The sequence below is a fragment of the Strix aluco genome, chromosome 24, assembly GCF_031877795.1.
Source record: "Strix aluco isolate bStrAlu1 chromosome 24, bStrAlu1.hap1, whole genome shotgun sequence".
Taxonomy (NCBI): Eukaryota; Metazoa; Chordata; class Aves; order Strigiformes; family Strigidae; genus Strix; species Strix aluco.
In genome coordinates, this window is record NC_133954.1 from 3,009,069 (window position 1) to 3,025,525 (window position 16,457).

At 56.2% G+C, this 16,457-nt stretch overlaps 1 protein-coding gene and 1 gene segment (V, D, J or C); both read right to left on the minus strand.

The window, feature by feature from the left end:
- Positions 1-16,457, minus strand: part of LOC141934241 (M1-specific T cell receptor alpha chain-like) — a 293,413-nt gene that overhangs the window by 119,496 nt on the left and 157,460 nt on the right.
- LOC141934237 (uncharacterized) lies at positions 2,511-13,267 on the minus strand. Of its 2 annotated transcripts, none has more exons than XM_074849589.1 (2): positions 12,769-13,267; positions 2,511-5,771 (listed from the first exon to the last, which is right to left on the minus strand). In XM_074849589.1, exons 1-2 carry the CDS (start codon positions 13,241-13,243, stop codon positions 5,512-5,514), a joined length of 735 nt encoding a protein of 244 aa, XP_074705690.1. In that variant the 5' UTR covers positions 13,244-13,267; the 3' UTR covers positions 2,511-5,511. The 2 variants fall into 2 exon arrangements, with proteins under 2 accessions (XP_074705690.1, XP_074705689.1); XM_074849588.1 differs by lacking the exon at positions 2,511-5,771 and adding an exon at positions 11,773-12,478.

Sequence of the window (16,457 nt, forward strand, 5' to 3'; positions counted from 1 at the left end):
GCCCACAACAGCCCCGCCCCGGCGCCCCGGGGCCGCGGCCCCTTCGCGGCAGGAGCAGGGGGGGCGCGGGGAGGGCCGCGGGGCAGGGCCGGCGGCACAGCAGGAGCGCGGCGCCCCGGCACACGAAGGCTCCTGGCCCTTGGCTCCCAGCGCGGCTCCGGCGCTGGCCCGCCTGCTCGCCCTGCCGAGCCCTGCCCAAGGGGGTCGGCGCCTCGGCCGGGCGCAGCTGGGACCCTTGTGGCCCCGGGGCACTCCCGGCCCGGCAGTCGCAGCCCAGGGCAGTGGAGCGCAGATGGACCTGCGAGGACACGGCACAGTCAGTCCATCTGCTCGTCCCTGCACCGCAGAGCTCCGCGCTTGGGCCTTCTCAGCCGGAATCGGGCCTGGAAACCATCAGGGCTCTTCCACCAGCACATTGCTCCCACTGCCTCCTTGCCACGGGCCAGCGGAAGGGATGGAAATGGGAAACACGGACACCTCCCCCCCGCGGGCTTTGGGTGCGTGTCGTATCCCAACCACAGACTCTTCTGCAGGGAGCACTTGGTGACCCCGTAGGAAGCTGACCTGAGGAGGCACAGGCTTAGATGGGGCTGTGCACAGCTCAGGACACTCTGCAGGGCGCTGTGCTGCTCGTTTCCCTGTCGCAGGGTGAACTCAGATGCCAAAGCACAGTGAAGAGCCTGGGGTGGCTACTCGTGTCGCGTCAGCCCCGATGCCTGTTCTTACCTCCCGCTACAGCTCCAGGCACACAGTAACTGTTACGCTGCTGCGTTGGGCAGCTGATCAAAGTGTCCCTGTTCCACCTCTCACTCTGACTAGAAGCGGGGTAGCTTGAAACTGGTGTGGAGAAAGGACGAGGCACTTCTGTGTGACTGCTCAGGACAGAGGTACCTGAAAGATGCCATGGGGTAGCAATGAGTTTTTCTAGCTGCTGCTTAAATTTGCATACAATTGGGCATGTGGGCGAGTGCACATAGTCCCCAGAGCGAGAGCGCTCGTATGCCATCTGTCTGCCTGCTCGTGCTGTGGCTGCCTCGTTCACGTGGAAAAGTCCTGGCAAGGAAATGAATATCAGCTCCCTTGGGATTGCAGTGTAGGAGCCCGTAATTCCTCCTCTACTCCAACCAGCTAAGAATGACAGCTGGCACTTCACTGCGAGTATGTGAAACATTGCATCAAGTGTGAGCTGACTGGAGTGCCAGGAGTAGGAGGGACAGTCCAAGACTGCCTGGACAGTCAGACTCTGACAGACCACTCACAACTGGTTGGGCAGCGGGTGGCACAGTAAATCCACGCCTTGGCATCTGCAGCTGTCAGACTGCAAACAGCTGCCTTGGCAGCTCATTCCACAGCACTTGGCCTAGAGAATAGGACACAGCCTCCTTCTTATGTCAAAGTAGGCAACTGGCACCTCTGAAAGAATGGCCGAGTTGAGAACAGCCCAGTATCTCCAGGATTTGGAAAATGGTGGCCACATCTGTAGGCCAAGTCCTGCTAAGCCAAATCTCTCCACCAACACAACTGCAATACGGGTGGCCCAAGGGATGACTGATAAGCCTGCATGGACACACAGTACGTGTGAGCAATTGTCCTCCAGGTGACATTGGCAAGGCTACTTTGGGCACATACATAATTATTCCACGGGCAGCCCTCTCTACATCCGCTCCTACCGCTGCACTAGACGTTCAAGGGTGTCCGCAATGGGCTGTGGCTCCAAGGTGTCTAAATGGTGCCACAGAAGAGCCAGGTACACCCTGAGCCAGTCAGCAGGCACGTACCTTAAGAGTCCTACGGGATGAAGTAACATCCCTCAAAATGGGAAAATAACTTGCAGGATTCCACTGGTAGCTGTGAGAGTGGGACTTCACCCATCTTACACACCATGACCTGCTGTGACCACAAGAGAACCGTGGCTTATAAAGAGAAGAGTAGTAACAAGAGAAAGATAGAAGCGTCACTATTAATAAAAATAGAATAACAGCCATTAAAATAAACAGAACCAGAAAGACATGATATTGTGTGTTGGGTTTCTGTGTGGTGGGGTATTTGGTAGCAGGGGAGGGGGTTACCGCTGTGTCTCCTGTGAGAAGCTTCTTGAAGCTCCCCCAGCTCAAAGTAAGGCCCATCTGTGGCCAAGGCCGAGCCACTTAGCGATGGTGGCTGTGCCTCTGTGATAAGGTATTTAAGATGGGGAACCTGAGAGGAGGAGGGGGAGATGTGAGGAGGAGTTGGGAGGGAAATACCAAAGCAAACCCCGAGGTCACTGGAAGAAAGAAGGAGGAGGAGGGGAGGAAGCTGTGCTGGAGCAGAGACCCCGCTGCAGCCCATGGGGAGAGGGCAGGCTGTGCCCTGCACCCATGGAGGGCACCGGGGGATGAAATGCCACCTGCAGCCTGGAGAGGACCCCACGCCAGAGCAGGGGCTGTGCCTGGAGAAGGTCGGGACTGTGAGGGCAGCCGGCGCTGGGACAGTCTGTTGCTGGGATGTGGGAGAATAATGGACTATGAAAGTTATATCAAGCAAAGCCGTTTATTTTTCCAATAGTACATACTTATGCTCTCGCCAATGCTCTTACTTCATAATTAGCAAATCACCAATTAGACAGCTATCAATCTTTGCTCCTACCAGCATCAGACCACTCTAACACGCACTGTGCAGACCAATCACCCTCTCGTTCACGCGCTGTTCACACGGCGGTAACTTCTCACAGGTCTGCACTTTTCCACAGCTCAGTGTTGCAGCTGTCCGGTGTTTTTCCCTGACACCTTGGCACAACTCAGCAGTTTCTTACATTTCTCCCAAGGACTGTTTCTCATCAAAGCCTTGCTGCTCCTCAGGGGCTGTGCGAGCTGACAGGCCGATGTCAACTTGCCTCTCTCCCACACTGGGAGGGCTGCACCCCACGGCAGGGACCCACTCTGGAGCCGTTTGGGAAGAGCTGCAGCCCATGGGAAGGATGCATGTGAGAAAAGTTGTGGCAGGTGCATCCGCCCAGTGAAAACAGAGCTTCCTGGTTGTTGAAACGTGGCAGCTTTTGGCTGTCTTTGTTTTCAGGGTCTCGCGGTAGTTGAGACCTTTGACCAATGGGAGCCGCTATTGACTACAGGTCAGATTCGGTCTGGGTATAAATGGAGTCCCCTGGGGGAGCCATTTGGAGGTCGTCCCCTGGAGCTGCACGCTGCGGTCAGGACTCTCCCCTTGGGTCAGGACGCTGCCCAAGGAACAAGGAAACTCCTCGAGGTACTTTGGGTCGGGACGCTGCCCTGAGCAGGTCCTCGAGGTTGAGAGCCTTCACTTTCTAGGTGAGTGATAGAGCGTTTTGGGTTGTCGTTAAACCCTAGGTAGTGAAGTTTTGTTTTCGTTTGGGGTTGTCGTTAAACCCCTAGGCTGTGAAGCTTTGTTTTTCGTTTTGGGTTCTCGTTAAACCCCAGGAAGTGAAGTTTTCGTTTGGGGTTGTCATTAAACCCCCCAGGGAGTGGCACTTTGTAAAGTATTTTAGGTTATTGTTAAACCCCAGAAAGTTATTCTGTTCTCCTCTTGTGGACATCCGGATCTGTAATCTACGGAGAGCTGACTGGTGGTTTTATGGAAAAAATAAATCTATTTATTTTTTTAAATTGGTGGTGGGTTGCTTATTTGGAAGCCTCCGTAACAAAAGTTCATGGAGGACAGTCACCCATGGGATGGACCCCACGTGGGAGCAGAAGAAGAATATGAGGAGTCCTTCCCCTGAGGAGGAAGGAGCGGCAGAAACAATGGGGGATGAACTGACCCCAACCCCCATCCCATGTCCCCCTACACTGCTGCGGGGCAGGAGGAGGGAGAGAAATCAGGATCAAAGTTGAGCTGAGGAAGAAGGGAGGGGTGGGGGAAGGTGTGTTGAAGATGTAGTTGTATTTCTCACTATCCACTCTGATTCAATTGGTGGGATTCAAATATATTTATTTGGTTTTGTTTTCCAAATCGAATCTTTATGCCCATGACCACAATGGGTGAGTCATCCCTCCCTGTGCTTGTTTTGATTCCCAAGGCTTTTATTTTATTTTATTCTCCCCATTTTCCCTGGGTGGGGGAAGGAGTGATTGAGCAGCTGTGTGGTGCTCAGTTGCCCCCTGGGCTTAAACCACAACAGCAGAGCACTCGATATTGGCTACTATGACTTCAGGAATGCTTCCAGGACTGTCTTCTGTAAGATCCTCATAGAGAAGTTTATAAAGTCTGGCCTGGAGGATCAAAGAGTGAGGCACATCCAAAACTGTCTGCAGGCCTGGGACCAGATGGTGGTGCTCAGTGGCACGCAGGCTAGTTGGAGTCCAGCAACTAACGGTGTGCCCCAGGGGTCAATGCCAGCTCCGATCCTGTTTGACATCTCCCTTAATGATCTGGAGGATGGGAGAGCGCGCACCCTCGCCAGATGTGCAGGTGACGCCAAGCTGGGAGGATTGGCTGATATAGCAGAGGGTTGCGCTGCCATGCAGAGGGACCTCAACAGGCTGTTGAAATGGGCTGACAGGAACCTCGTGCAGTTCAAAGAGAGGAAGGACAAAGTCTTTCACCTGAGAAGGAACATCTCAAGGCACCGAGGAAGCTTGGGGGCTACTCAACTGGTAAGCACATTGTCAAGAAAGGAGCTGAAGGTTCTGGTGGACAAGAGCTTGAGCATGACCCAGGAATGTGCCCTTGGGACAAAGGTGGTTAATGGTGTCCTGGGTGCATCAGGAGGGGTGTTGCCAGCAGGCGGAGGGAGGTGACCCTTCCCCCCCTGTTCAGCACTGGAGGGCTCATACCTGGAGTACTGGCTCCGTATCCTGTCTCCCCAGCACACAGGAGACAGGGACAGACTGAGGAGAGGCCAGTGAAGGGCCACAGAGATGATTATGGGACTGCAGAGAGAAGAGTTGGATGGTTTACCATGGAAAAGTGAAGGCTTGGGGGAGACTCATCAATGCAGAGAAATACCTGAAGAGAGGGTGCAAAGAAGACGGGGCCAGGCTCTTTTTAGTTGTGCCCAGTGACAGGTGAAGAGGCAACGGACTCAAACTGAAACACAGGAGGCTCCTGCTGAAAACCAGGAACCATTTTAGACTCTGAGGGTGTCCAAGCACTGGCACAGGTTGTCCAGAGAGGTTATGGAGTCTTCATGCTTGGAAATATTCAGAAGCTGCCTGGAAATAGTGCTGGGCAACGAGCTCCAGGTGGCCCAGTTTGAGCAGGGGGCTTGGACCAGATACCTCCTGAGGTGGCTTCCAACCTCCACCTTTCTGTGATTCTTGGAAAGACTCACAGGCACATTCAGGGCTTTGTGGGTGATATGGGTCAGGGCAAAGGGGAAGACTGAAATTTAGACTTTGCTCCTCCCCTGATGACTTCCAGAAACAGCTTTTTATGAGAGTGTTGAGGAAAACTCAGTGTCCTCTTCTGGCTACAAGTTTCAATGCTGGAACTCAAGAGAGAAATGCACAAGTGATACAAATGTAACATGGGTGGGTAAAAAAGTAGCACCCAGAGGACTCAGGAGAGCTCTTCAGCTTGGGCATGTTTGCTGTATTTCTGGTGTTTAGTCTTCTGTTCGGTCTTAGAGTTGTTCTCTGAAGGTGCAGACCCAGGTCCCTGCACATGTGACAGGGTTGTACAACCCCGTAGCCAAACCCAGAGCCTGGCTTTGGAAGGATGAGCAAGAACATGCAGCCCCATTGGCCCAGGTGACTGGCTGCTTCCTGGAGACAGAGAGGCCAACTGCTGGCCACAGCCTGGTGCTGGGGGCAGGGCTCCTGGAGACAGTGCAGGGGAAAGGATTCAGTTAGGCACAGATTGGTAGAGGCTCTCCCTTTCTCACTCACAGGGCTGGTAGCTTCTGCATGCAACCTGCAAATTCCAGGATTGTGAGAAAAGGTCAGTGGTGTGTGGGTCAAGGGAAGGAGTGTAGTGGTGCTATCAGGAGGAGTCTTGCCCATCAGAGACGTAGGGATCCACACCACAAGTGCTCTGGAGCCGTGTAGGCATGTTTTGTGCCCCACGGCACTGGCCATATCTCCTGACCTTCATGCCTGTGCTGGGCTGCCCACATCCCTTGTTGCAGGATGAACTCAGCCAGCTAATCCTAACAAAGGAGCCTGGAGGCAGCAAGCAGTTGTGGGCAGCGCATGGAGAATACTGGGGGGAAGCAGGCTGTCTCTGTGCAGCCCAGAGACAAGCCTGCTGCAGGAGATACCCACCCTGCAGCCCGGGGCCGGCCCAGTGCTGCAGCAGGTGGAGATGACCTGAAGGAACCTGCAGCCCCTGCAGATCCCACGCTGGAGCAGGCGCCTGGCAGGAGCTGCGGCCCGTGGAGAGAAGCCCAGACAGGAGCAAGTTTCCTGGCAGGAGCTGTTGCACCCACACTAGAGCAGCCTTCTCCTGAAGGACTCTCCCCCGGCGAGAGGACCCACACTGGAGCAGGGGGAAAGGGTCAGGAGCAAGGAATCGCAGAGACAGAGTGTTATGATGTGACCACAATCCCTCTTCCTCATCTCCCTGCACTGCTTGGGGCAGGGAGCAGGCAGAACACTCAGGAAGGAAGGAGGAAAGTTGAGCCTGGGAAGAAGAGGGAGGCCCAGGGTGGTGGGTGATGGTGGGTGGTGTTAATTTTGTTGTCATTTCTCACTACTCCAATATATTTGTAATTGGCAATGCAGTAAATGACACACACAGACACACACACACACAGCCCCATTGTTCTTTACCTGTGATTGGAAGCAATCTACCTGCCTTTATTCTGACACAGGAGCTTTTTCATCCCATTTTCTCCCCTCGTCCCACTGCAGAAGGGGGTGAGAGAGCAGGTTGATGGGCCTCTGGCAGCCCCCCAAGGTTACCTCAGCAGAGTGGCAGAGGCACCTCATGGTCTCCTGGCTGGCACCGGGATGAGTGTTGCAAGCAGTTTGAGGTAGGTGATCCTTCCCACCTACTCAGCACTGCTGAGGTCACACCTGCAGGACTGAGTCCAGTCCTGGGCTCCCCACTACAAGAGAGACAGGAACATACTGGGGAGAATCCAGCAAAGGCCCACAAAGATGATTGAGGGTTTAGAGCATCTCTGCCATTAGGAAAGGCTGAGAGAGCTGGGACTGTTCACCTTGGGCAAAAGAATCTCATCAATGCCTAGAAATAGATGAAGAGAGGGTGCAGAGAAGACGGGTCCAGGCTCTTTTCAGTGGTGCCCAGTGACAGTACAAGAGGCAATGGCAACAGGCTGAGACACAGGAGGCTCCACCTGAACATCAGAAAACACTTTTTCACTGTGAGGGTGACTGAGCGCTGGCACAGGTTTCCCAGAGAGGTTATGGAGTCTCCATGCTTGTGTTACTGATTTGTTATTAATTTGAGCTGATTTTAATGATTTTGATGATTTGGATTCAAATAAGGAATACTTTAGAGTAACTATACAACCAGTTATGCTGCTACAACGTTCTTTTAAAAGTCCCAGGCTGAGGCCATGCAGACTAGTGATAATCATTAACCAGATTTCTACACAAAGAATAAGACTGGTGATGAGGTACCATTGTGAGACTGTTCAGTCAGGACAATTTATTGCCCTGTAGACCAAGTGTTCAAAAATTACATTGTGAAAGGGCCTCGAAGCATATTAAAATTGCTGTGTGAGCCAAAATCCTTGGGTCAAGGGCATTGGAGGGTCTTTCTTTTAGGTCACTAGTCCGTGGTGGTCGCAAAAGCAGCCCCCCGACTCATTTTAGCACTCAAGTGCCCATGACTGGAAGGAGGTGGGAATAAGAATATGAGTTATGGGAATGATCATGTTTATGTATGAGAACTTGATTACTATGTATTACTGTATCCTATATAATCAGCGTGCTACACGAGTTAGGTGTGTGTTGTTGGTGAGACGACTCCCCTGTGCACCCGGAGGTTATTAACATATCTACATCCCATTGGTGTTGATAAGTTCTTTCATCCCATTTTGGTGACACTTGGAGATATTCAGAAGCCACCTGGACATGCTCCAAGGCAACTGGCTGTAGGTGGCCCTGCTTGAGTGGGGTAGTTGGACCAGATGAGCTCCAGAGCTGCCTTCCAGCCTCAACCATTCTGTGGAAACAGGGCTGCATGGGCATGGTAAGTTCTCCCGTGCGGAGCCCTCCAGCTCCTCCACTGCCCCTATCCACGTAGCTGGGACGGGCAATGACCCCATGCACACGTGATCCCACACCTCTGGAGCTGTGACACCGCCCAGCACGACTGGCCTGGGCATAGCGGGGTAAATGGAAGCTGGCAACTCCCACCACCTGCCCACACAGACAGGGCACAAAGTGCGGAAACGACCCTTCTCGTACCGCCTTCCCCTACTTTCTGCACCGCACAGCTCCCTGTCACGACCACCCCCAAGCCCAGGTGTTCCCTCCAGCTCTCGCAGACTGCTTTTGGCCTTGTTTCCTGCAGGGCTGCAGGGCTGTCCTGCTGGGGACCAGTGCCACTGGGCTGCATCCCCAGTCCATTCCACGCTGAGGGAAGAGCAGAGCTGGGCAGAGGTAAGAATTACAGCTGGCAGCTCACTGCCGGTATGTGGAACATTGCGTGAAGTGAGAGTTGTCTGGAGTGCTGGGGCTGGCAGGGGGAACCCTACATCCTCGGCACAGTCAGACTCTGAAAGCCCCGCTCACAACTGGTCGCTCTGCTGCTGGCAAAGCAAATCCACACCTTGGCACCTGCAGCTGCCAGACTGCAAACAGCTGCCTTAGCAGCACTGTCCGGTGTGTAGACGTGGGATGCTGGGCTGGCAGGGGCACACGCCACAGCACGTGGCCAAAATAACAGCACACAGCCTCCTTATGTCAACGTATGCATCTGGCTGCTCTGAAACAAGCATTGCCAGGTCTGGCTCAGCAATAGCCCTGGCACCAGAATGCAGGGCTCATAGGAAAGGGAAACCCCATTTCCCTCCCTCCATCCCCAGGAATATTCAGCTTTTATCACCTCCCCATGGGAGGAGGGTAGATCTTGCATGGGGGACAATGTCCCTTTGTCTCTGCCAAGCCAGGAGGGGCGAGACCCCATTTCTGCCCCTCGCAGAGCCCTGCCTGACTCCAGGAAACCTGGGCACCTCTCACAGAGCACCGTCCCTTTGCACTTCTCCTTGTCTTTGTCCTCGCTGGTGTGTTGTACCCTTGGTACCAAACTGGCCTGTGACACTCGTGTCCATGACAAGGAGGAGGGGGAGGAGTGGGAGAAGCAGAGAAACCCCTGAAACAGGACTGAAAGCAGAGCAGGGCTGCTCCCACAGGGCTTCACTGCAGCCAGCACAGCAACCCATGAGGGCTTGTGTGGAACCAGGAAATCTTACAGGAAACAGCCCCATTAGAGGTGAAGCCTGTACATGGGCCTGCTAAGGAGGGGAGGAGGGGTGGGCGGCAGGACCTGTCTGCAGCACTGCTGGGATCAGCCCGTGGTGGGGAGTGATGGCTGCACTCTCCCAAGGCCTGCCAACACTCCCCACCAGCTCCTGCACCCTGGGCCGTGGGCCAGCCGCAAGGGCTCGCATGCCTACAGCTGCTCATGGACAGTCACAGGGGCCTGGAGAAGGCAGGAGGGATCCTGTGAGCCCGGCCCCACAAACCTACATCTGACTGTGCCCTTCGCTCAGAGCTCCTCCTGGGAGCATGGGATCTGCTCCATCAAAGGGCCCTCCTCTGTCTCCCTGCTCACCTGTACACGGAAAGAAGGTTGAGCTCTGCAGCTCTGCCCTTTCCATTGGGGTGGGAGTGCACAGGGTGAAGGGGACAGTCCCCGACAGGAGGTTGTGCTGCTGCAACCACGGGTCCTGGCCCAGGGAGAATGGCATAGAAGAAGCAGGCAGCTTCCTGAAGGTGCAGGGCAGGAGGGCCAGAGACATCTTGCTTGAGTTGTTCTCCCAGGAGGAGCTGCCTCACTCAGCCACTACCACCCCATAGTTCTTTGCAGTGTCCCAGGAGCTGCTGATAAGGGAGACCCACTTGAATGTGCACCCAGGTGCCTGCCAGAAACACACGATGTCACAGGCCTTGACTCTGAAAGCAGAGGCTTGGCAGGAGAGCTGTGTGTTGCCACAGGCTGCTTTCAGCCCTGCCCAGACTCCAAAAGCTGTACCTGGGCCTGCCTCTCTGGAAAGACACACGGACACAGTCCCAGTGGACTAAGGATGGCAGCAGGGAACCTGTGGCCTCCCTCCAGGTGCTCTCCACCTCACCTGACCTCTCGCATTAGGCTGCTGCTCACTGGCAAAGAACTGTGAGCTGCCCCATGGGAAACAAGCACCTTCACTGAAGGATCACACTGTGGGGCTTCCCTTCTCTCCCACCTCCACCGCTGCTCCCGGACTGCACCAGGACCCCTGTACAGGACAGGAGACATCAGGTCAAAGTCTGCTCTCTTGAAGTGCAGGGGGGTGAGCTTACTGCACACTCTCCTTGATGCCCTGAGGATCATGAATTCTAACATTTCATGGTCGCTGCAGCCAAGGCTTTCTTCAGCTTCACATTATCCACCAGCCCCTCCTGGTTGGTGAGAACAAGGTCCAGCATGGCACCCCTTCTTGTTGGCTCCTCTACCACCTGCAGAAGGAATTTGTCATCAATGCATTCCAGGAACCTCCTGGATTGCTGGCGCCCTGCTGTCCCATTCTTCCAGCAGACACCCGGGTGATTGAAGTCTCCCATAAGGACCAGGGCTTGTGAATGTGAAGCCTCCCCTATCTGTCTATAGAGGGCCTCATCTACTCGGACATCCTGGTCGGCTGGCCTCTAGCAGATCCCCACTATGATATCTCCTTCCCCTGCCTTTCCTTTAACCTTCACCCATAAGCTCTCAGTTTGTTCCTCATTCATCCCCAGGTCAAGCTCCAAGGATTCCAGCTGGTCACTAACATAAAGAGCAACACTCCCTCCTCTTCTTCCCTGTCTATCTTTCCTTAAGAGCCTATACCCATCTAGACCTCCGCTCCAGTCATAGGAGCCATCCCACCACGTCCCAGTGATACCTATAACATCATAACCTGTAGATGTGCACACATCTCTAACTCCTCTCGCTTGGTCCCCATGCTCCGTGCATTTGCATAGAGGCATTTAAGTGGGGCCCCCATTGAAGCCAACTTGCCGGCTGAAATACATTCTACCTGGAATCCATTATCTCTCACTTCATGTGCTCTCTCACTGGCCTGTGAATGACCCCGGGAGCCAGGGTATCTATTTCCAGCACTGGCCTCAAAATGGGATGGAATGAGGATCCCCTCCCCTGACCAATCTAGTATCTGTACTCTCCATAGCTGGGGCAAAGCCAGGGATGCCCAAGTGTGCCCTTGGGGATCACCAGGCAGACGGCAATACGCAGAGGGAAGGCAGAGCTCTGCCTGCCTGGCTCACCCCTGAGCAGAGCAACCAAAGCCTCCCAAGAGGCTCCGAAGCACAGCTCTTGCCCTGGGGCTCTCTGGCAGCGCACCCCATGGCTGGAGGGTATCCCAGCCCAGGGCCAGGCTGGCCTGTTTGCTGTGCTGTGGGAGTGAGCATGGAGAGGGTGTTGAGCCCCACCACGGCATTTGTGTCCCCATGGGGACCGCAAAGAAGTGCCGATGGTGGAGTCCTGGGGATGTGGGACACGTAGAGCAACAGATGCCACCACGCAGGACCTGTCCCAGCAGGTGCTGCCTCATCCACCCACCGTGGCATTGCAGAAGAGATGGGAAGAATTATTGTTCCTGAAGGTGATCCATTTGAACGTGGAACTGTGTGTATGCCAGTATGACGAGATCTTACAATAACTGACCATCGGTCTGGATCCTCAGCAGGAGAGGTACATGCAGTCCCCCAGGGCCCCTCAGCCCAGCCTGCCCTGGGCCGCCAGCCCTCCAAGGACACACAGATACACCCACAGAAGTGTGGGGACTCCCCCTCAGCAGGGAGCCTGCACACCCCGTCCGGCTGCGCTCCAGCTGACCTGGCTGTTTGCCCTTAACAGCGCTGCTGCTGCGAGGCCTTGACCCCAAGTCCCCATCTACCCCGAGCCACAAGGTGGGCAAGGACCGTGCCGTGAGCACGGCTCTGCCGTCCACTCCTCCCTTCTCTCTTGCAATGCCACGCTCGGAGCAGGCGAGTGGCTCTGGCAGCAGGTTTGTGTTAAAGCTCCGCTGGATTTCCTGTCCCCGTGCGAACGGCACAGAAGTAGCGGGCAGAGTCCCGGGGGCCCAGGGAACGCAGCGACAGCGACGACTCGGACCGGGAATTGTCCCGGGACACGGTCGCTCGACCCTGAACTGAATGACCGTACTTAATGTATGATGAATCAAAGCTGATAGCGGACACCCACTCGAGTCTGTCACCGGGTCTCTGACGGTACCACCAAATGCTGTAAGTCCCGAAGGCGAAGCCGGCCCCGCGGCAGGAGAGGAGCACGGAGTCCCCGGGCGCTCGCAGCCCTCCGCCGGCCTCCAGCAGCCTCAGCTGCGCCCACACCCCTGCGGACGGAGAGCGCAGGCAGCCGGGCAGGGCGCGCCCACGGCCCGAGGCCGTTCCCCCGCCGCCCCGGCAAAGCCCCCCGGGCCGGCACAGCGCCAGCCGCCACCCGCCTCTGTCCCGGCCAAGCCCCGCGCCCGGGCCAACGCCCGCCTGCCCTCCCCGGGGCTGAGCCGCGCCTGCTGCCGCCCGTCCGGCCCGAGCCGCGGCCCCAAAGCCGCCCTGGCCTCCGCCTCGGCCTCCGCCTCCTTCCGCAGCCCCGGGCTCGCTGCCCTCCCCGCCCGGCGCTCACCTGCCGGCCCCGCGGCCAAGGCCAAGGCCAGGAGCCACGGCCCCAGCCCGGGCGCCATCATGCCCTGCCGCGCCGGGGCCGGCCGGGGCCGCCGAGGAGCCGAGCGGAGCCGCGCTCGGGCCCGCTCCTGCCCGCCCCGCCGCCTCGGCCCCTCGCCGGGGCAGCGCCGACGCCTGTGCCCGCCCACAACAGCCCCGCCCCGGCGCCCCGGGGCCGCGGCCCCTTCGCGGCAGGAGCAGGGGGGGCGCGGGGAGGGCCGCGGGGCAGGGCCGGCGGCACAGCAGGAGCGCGGCGCCCCGGCACACGAAGGCTCCTGGCCCTTGGCTCCCAGCGCGGCTCCGGCGCTGGCCCGCCTGCTCGCCCTGCCGAGCCCTGCCCAAGGGGGTCGGCGCCTCGGCCGGGCGCAGCTGGGACCCTTGTGGCCCCGGCGCCGGCTCCGGCCCCAGCGCCAGGGACGGGCTGTCGGCCCGCACATCCCCTCGCAGGCCCCTCCCCGTGCCCCCAGCCCGCCCTGGCCTCACCCCCGGCCCTGCCCGCGGGCACCGGGGCACACCGGGGCTGTGCTGCCATCCAGAGGGACCGCGACAGCCGCAGAAGTGCCTGACAGGAGCCTCCTGCGCTTCAGCCAGGGGAAGAGCAACGTCCCGCCGCCGGCCAGGAACAAGCCCGTGCTCCAGGGCGGGCTGGGCGCTGCCCACATGCAAAACACATTCGCAGCAAAGGCCCCGAGGCTTCTGCTGGACAACAACTTGTCCAGGAGGCAGCGATGTGCCCCTGCGGCACAGAAGGTTCATGGTGGCCTGGCCTGCATCAGGCAAAGTCTGGCCAGCGGCTCAGGGAGCTGATCCTTCCCCTCTGCTCAGCACTGCTGAGCTCACCCCGGGACTACCGCCTCCACTTCTTGGCTCCCCACTACACGAGAGACTTGGGCAAAGAGGAGAGAGGCCAGCGAAGGCCACGAAGGGGCTCATGGGCTGGAGCACCTCTTCCAGGAGAGAGCTGCGACTGTTTACCCTGCAGAAGAGAAGGCTCAGGGCACATCCCAGCAGGAGCTGAAACACAGGAAGGGCGGGTGCAGGGAAGGCCGGGCCAAGCTCTTTTCAGTGGTGCCCAGTGACAGGGCAAGGGACAATGTGCAGCCTGATGTGACCCTACTTCACTCTCAGGGTGACCAAGCACTGGCACAGGTTGCCCAGAGAGCTTGGTGGGTGGCCATGCTTGGAGGGGTTGACAAGCTGTCTGGAGATGGGCCTGGGCAACGGGCTGTAGGTGGCCCGGCTTGAGCAGGGTCTTGGGCCAGATGAATTCCTGAGGTGGCTTCCAACCTCCACCTTTCTGTGATTCTGGGAAAGACTCAGAGGCACATTCAGGGCTTTGTGGGTGATATGGGCCAGGGCAAAGGGGAAGACTGAAATTCAGACTTTGCTCCTCCCCTGATGACTTCCAGAAACAGCTTTTTATGAGAATGTTCAGGAAAACTCAGTGTCCTCTTCTGGCTACAAGTTTCAGTGCTGGAACTCAAGAGAGAAATGCACAAGTGATACAAATGTAATATGGGTGGGTAAAAAAGTAGCACCCAGAGGACTCAGGAGAGCTCTTCAGCTTGGGCATGTTTGCTGTATTTCTGGTGTTTAGTCTTCTGTTCGGTCTTAGAGTTGTTCTCTGAAGGTGCAGACCCAGGTCCCTGCACATGTGACAGGGTTGTACAACCCCGTAGCCAAACCCAGAGCCTGGCTTTGGAAGGATGAGCAAGAACATGCAGCCCCATTGGCCCAGGTGACTGGCTGCTTCCTGGAGACAGAGAGGCCAACTGCTGGCCACAGCCTGGTGCTGGGGGCAGGGCTCCTGGAGACAGTGCAAGGGATGGGATGCAATTCCATTGGGAAATGAGTGGCAGAGGCCCTCCCTTTGTCCCTCACAGCCACCCAAAGGCCCCTGACAGGGAATTGCAGGGGATATATGGAACACGTTGGCAGTGCATGGGGTGAGGAGGAGAGACTAGAGGTCTTCCCCCTAAGCAGGACACAAGAGGACTCCCAAAGCATTTCCAGGCCCCAAAGCTGCCTCTTCAAAGCTCTGGCTGCCCATCAGGCCTGATGCTGTCCTTTGAGGCTCCCCAGAAAGGTGAGTTTAAGCTGTAATAGACCTCTGGATGTGGTCAAGCTTAATCCTCCTGTTCCAAGCAGCATCAACAATTGTAAGTGTTAATTTACTTCATAGCAGCCTCTATGGGCAGCTGTGGTTTTTGCTGACCAAAAACATGTTGATAACACATCGATATTTTATCTATTGCTGAACAGCATTTAGAGAGCGCCAGGGCCTTCTCTGTTTCTCATGTTGTACAGCTGACCCCAACCACACAAAGAGATATTCCGTACTGCCTGAAGTCATGTGAAGCAATAAAATCTGGGGGAAAGTAGGGGGAAAGGGCGATATTTGGAGTTATGATATTTGTCTTTCCCAAGTAACTGTTACGCCTCATGAAGGCCTGGAAATGTCTAAACATCTGCCTGCCAATGGGAAGTAGAGAATGAATTCCTTTGTTTGCTCGGTTTGTGCGTGCAGCTTTGACTTTACCTATTAAAGTCTCTTTATCTCAACACACAAGTCTTCTCACTTTTACCCTTCTGATTCCCTCCCCCATCTCATTGTGGGTGACTACGCAGGCAGCTGTGTGGGGCTCAGCTGCCTACTGGGGTTAGGGACCGTAGGCTGCCCACAACCTTGTCCAGTTCAGTTTTGAAGATCTTCAGGAATGGAGACTGCACAGCACATTGACAAATCCCCCACTGTGGCAGTGTCAGCCCTGCACAGCTGTGGGACATTCAATATGTTAAGAGTCAAATCATGTGTTACTGGTAAATAATGAAGAGCTGAGCTGGCATTGGCCTGTGTATCGGGTCTGGCTGAGCCAGAATTGGTTTTCCCCTGTAGCAGCCCTCATGGTGCTGTGTTTGATGTTGGGAGCTGGCAGGGTGTTGATAGCACCCTGGTGGTGTGGCTACTGCTGAGTAGTGCTTACACAGCACCAAGGCTCTTTCTGACATTTCCCCCCCACAGTGGGACGGGGTGGGCAAGATCTTGGGAGGGGACACAGCCAGGACAGCTGACCCCAACTGACCAAAGGGATATTCCAGACCATATGACGTCTGCTCAGTATAAAGCTGGGAGAAAGGAGGAAGGGGGTGGGGTCACCCTTGGTCCTCCGAGGCAACCACTACATGTATCGGAGCCCTGCTTCCTGAAAAGGCCCGACATCGCCTGTTAATGGGAAGTAGAGAATAAATCTGTTTTCTTTTTTTGCTTCCGCGCGCGGACCTTTGCTTTGCTTTGCTTATATTAAAACTGCTGTTGTTTTACCCACAAGGGTTGTTTTGTTTTCCTATCTTATTTTCTTTCCCTTCTTTGGCCTATTGAGAAAAAAAGGGGAAAGGGGGGGGAAGTGATAGAGCGACTTGGTGGGTACCTGGCATTTAGCCAAGGTCAAACCACCACAGCCTGTCAGCCCTGCACAGCTGTGGGAGATTCAATACTTAAGAGCCAAATGGACATCAGCTGGTCAGCTCAGCCAGAGAGCTCTGTTTGGGGAGCTTGGTGAAGGTGCAGAGCTCTGCTTGAGAGAACTCTGCTTGGTGAGCCAGGCAGGAGCTCTGTCCTGTGCTGGCTTGGAGAAGTGTCAGCTCTGCTCT